Source organism: Cystoisospora suis (assembly GCF_002600585.1).
Source record: "Cystoisospora suis strain Wien I chromosome Unknown contig_932, whole genome shotgun sequence".
NCBI classification, from domain to species: Eukaryota; Apicomplexa; class Conoidasida; order Eucoccidiorida; family Sarcocystidae; genus Cystoisospora; species Cystoisospora suis.
The window spans coordinates 1-2,981 of record NW_027153733.1 but is presented as its reverse complement, the minus strand read 5'-3'; the positions used below and the strand labels follow the sequence as shown (position 1 = coordinate 2,981).

At 54.5% G+C, this 2,981-nt stretch overlaps 2 protein-coding genes across 2 annotated transcripts; one reads left to right on the top strand and one right to left on the bottom strand.

Moving 5' to 3' along the window:
- Positions 1-209: 209 nt before the first annotated feature.
- CSUI_002236 (uncharacterized protein) lies at positions 210-1,381 on the top strand (the record flags this gene model as incomplete). Its single annotated transcript, XM_068062438.1, has 3 exons — positions 210-383; positions 961-1,047; positions 1,160-1,381. Coding segments are annotated over exons 1-3 (336 nt in total), but the record flags the coding sequence as incomplete, so codon positions are not given.
- Positions 1,382-1,505: 124 nt separating this feature from the next.
- Positions 1,506-2,888, bottom strand: CSUI_002235 (uncharacterized protein). Its single transcript, XM_068062437.1, has one exon. The coding sequence runs from the start codon at positions 2,320-2,322 to the stop codon at positions 2,083-2,085; it is 240 nt and encodes a 79-aa protein (XP_067925586.1). The 5' UTR covers positions 2,323-2,888; the 3' UTR covers positions 1,506-2,082.
- Between the last annotated feature and the right edge of the window lie 93 nt (positions 2,889-2,981).

Below are 2,981 nucleotides of genomic sequence, written 5' to 3'. Positions count from 1 at the left end.
CATTGGCTGGCCTTCTGTCTCTCTCAACGCTATGATCCGTCGCTCGTTCCCAGCAAGGGTATTTCATCGAGGAACAGATGGAAAACCAAGCAAGACTGAGGCGTCAGCACAATGAGGAGCTCCGGTGTCTTTCGCTCCGACTTGCGGAGGTGGGTCCTTAGCGGCAGAGAGTGTCCCGCTAGCCTTCTTTGGCCGCTTCTAGAAGGTAGACGTTCTGGTGCCAGAAAAACCCCAGCAACCCGGCCACACTCCAGGAATGGTCATCTCCCACCCTGCGTCCTTCTGCGCGCCAGGCCGTGGAGGCCCTGAAAGGAGAAAGGGAAAAAGCGGTTGCCAGCAGCGAGCAGGCGCAGATAATGTCAGAGGAACTCGATCAGCTACGGGTAAGGCCTCCTGGCGCGAGGCCGTCCTCCACTAAGGCTTTTCCTTTGTAGCCTGTATCTGGCCAACGAAGTCTGCATGTTAGCATGAGTTATTCTCATGTAGCAGGAGTGTAACAGAGGGGAGCAAAGTGCTCGGCTCACCTCTCTCTAATACGTTCACACGACTACCACGTATTAGCAATCCGTGGAGACTCATTCGTAAGATTACATAGCTTGACATGCCCTTGACGGGGTTGCCGTGGTCTACCAGTGATGTGCCACAAAGGTTGCTGCTGGCACTAGTACGGAGTAAGTGAATAGCTCATGCGAGAGAGAAACGTGTGTTGATACCCGTAACACGACTTTCGTTGCGATATCTGAACCGGGGTCCCCAGACAGTATGTATGATCTCAAGTGGCCTCGAAAGGACACGACTTTGCGAACACTCCAACGCTGTCTATTCGATAAAGAGATACGAGACGGACGAACTCGACTGAAAGCAACCACTGACATCAGCGGATGGTCGCATGACGTCACGAGTGCATGGGACACAGCTCTGCTCGGCCACTCTTCACCGCTGCATGTTTTCTGTGAGTAGGATGTAAAAATCTCGACCGTGGCGCTTGAGGAAAAGTGCAGAACTCACGGCAGGCTCGTCAGTAAATACAAGAAAGTGAACGATCAGGTAAGCGAACACGCCGGCCGCAAGGCACTACGTGATGGTCTTTTAGGACGCGTGCCGGCGCAGTGGCTTGGGTACAGAGGCCGCTGCACACTGCTACCTCTTGGTTTCTCAGCTCGTGCCCGAGTCAGAGCAATCGCACCGACGCACTGCTCTGAACGACTTACAGCTTGGCCTTAAGTACCATAATCGTGTATGGAATGCGCGTCGCAACGTGTCTGCAGGATTGCTCCGCAGTACTGTTTTACACCTGGTGCTGTACAGTGGGTGGCAAAACGTTCCCACGACAGCTCAAAACTACTCTCTTACTACTCGGCTTGCCTCGCCACAGGAGGCTGTGAGGCCTGCAAAAAACAAATGGCGTGCCCGGCCTCGTTACACGGTGCTTAGATGCTGTAGCACACGAGGGGCAGTGGTCACAAGTGGTGGGAGGAGCACAGTATCTGTTTTTTTTACGTATACACTACACAACTCTTTGAGCCAACACGAGAACGTAATCTCTCTGAATCGCAGCATTCAGAGCTTCGTTTGGGTGTGATACCGCAGCTGGAGTCCAGGCTAAGAGAACTGACGACACAAGTCGAGTCGCTCAATCAAGCTCTGTGCACTGTCCGGGTAAACGCTGGAAACAACTCTGCCCTCCGCCATCTGAGCAGAGCACTCGAAAAGAAACAGAATTGCAGTAGGCTGACTCGGACCGCAGAACTCATGTTCTTCATGCTTTCAGGAACAACTGCGGGCTAAAGATTCGTCGCTAGTGGAGCTGCACCACATCCGAGAAAAAGTAGGCCGCCACTTCCAACCTCTGAATTGAAACCGCTTTTCGCTGGCGAGCTAGACTACTGGGTGGGCGGCACCGCGGCAGGAGGGCACTGCCTTGTCGCAACGCGAAGGGACAGGGGTCGCCGTGAAGCGAGAAGTCCGCGGAAAACGAGTAGGGCTGTAGCGCCACTGGCTCAGTTTTACTGTGAAGCGCTGAAGGGCTACTTCACAGTCCCCGCTTAGCTGGAAGACGTTGAGCCGCTTGGTCTCTGACAATCATTCGGAGTAATCCAACATTGCTGCCATGCGCGCGACTGCTTCCTCGAAGCTTGAAAACAATCTCCGAGATTTGGAAGAGCAGCTAACCACCTCCGAAGAAAAAGCCTGTCTCCTTGAGGTAACTCGCCTTCTGTGGGCTGACCACGTGAAGTCTGCAGTTTCCCTGTGCGGAGCTCGGAGCCTGTGTGGCGGCTGGCAAGGTGGATTCGCGTCGCCCACACCCGAGTTTATTTGCATCCAGCGAGACAAAGCCGCGCTCGCGAAGTACAAAGCGGACTATGAGCAACAAAGCCAAGTCAATACAAGACTACAGGCATGCCAGAGAGAAGTAAGGGCCACTCGTGAACGGGCCGTCCTCGAGTCGGCCGGATTCGGGACGCGCTCGGAGTCAACACTGTTGCTGTCGTCGCTTTCCTTCTGCCCAGCTAGAGGAAGAGATAAAATTGCTCAACGAGGAGGTCCAGCAGCGGCACATTCACCACCAGGAGGACTTGGCCATCTTACACGAAAGACTTTCACGGCATGTGACGGCCGAGAAGGCGGCAGCTGAAGAGCTCGGGAAAACACGGGCGGAAAATCACAAGCTCCGCAATCAGATAGACGAGGTAGGGGGACGATCTTTCTCCAATGGCAACTCCAAGTGAAGCGCTGCGGTGACGAGCCCGTCGAGCGCACGTTCGCCGTCGTACCACTCCGTTTTACGCAGAGAATGAGGCGCGGACTGCACCAGCGCTCTGGCGCTGCAGCAGAACCAAAAATTTTTCGAAGCTAGAAAATACCGGTCGTACTTCGATCCACTTTCATTCAGCTCATCAACGGGAGAACCCGAATCTGACCTAGGTGACCAAGACACGCTCTGGCGCTGCAGTAGCGCGAGGGATCCTTCGATGCTAGCG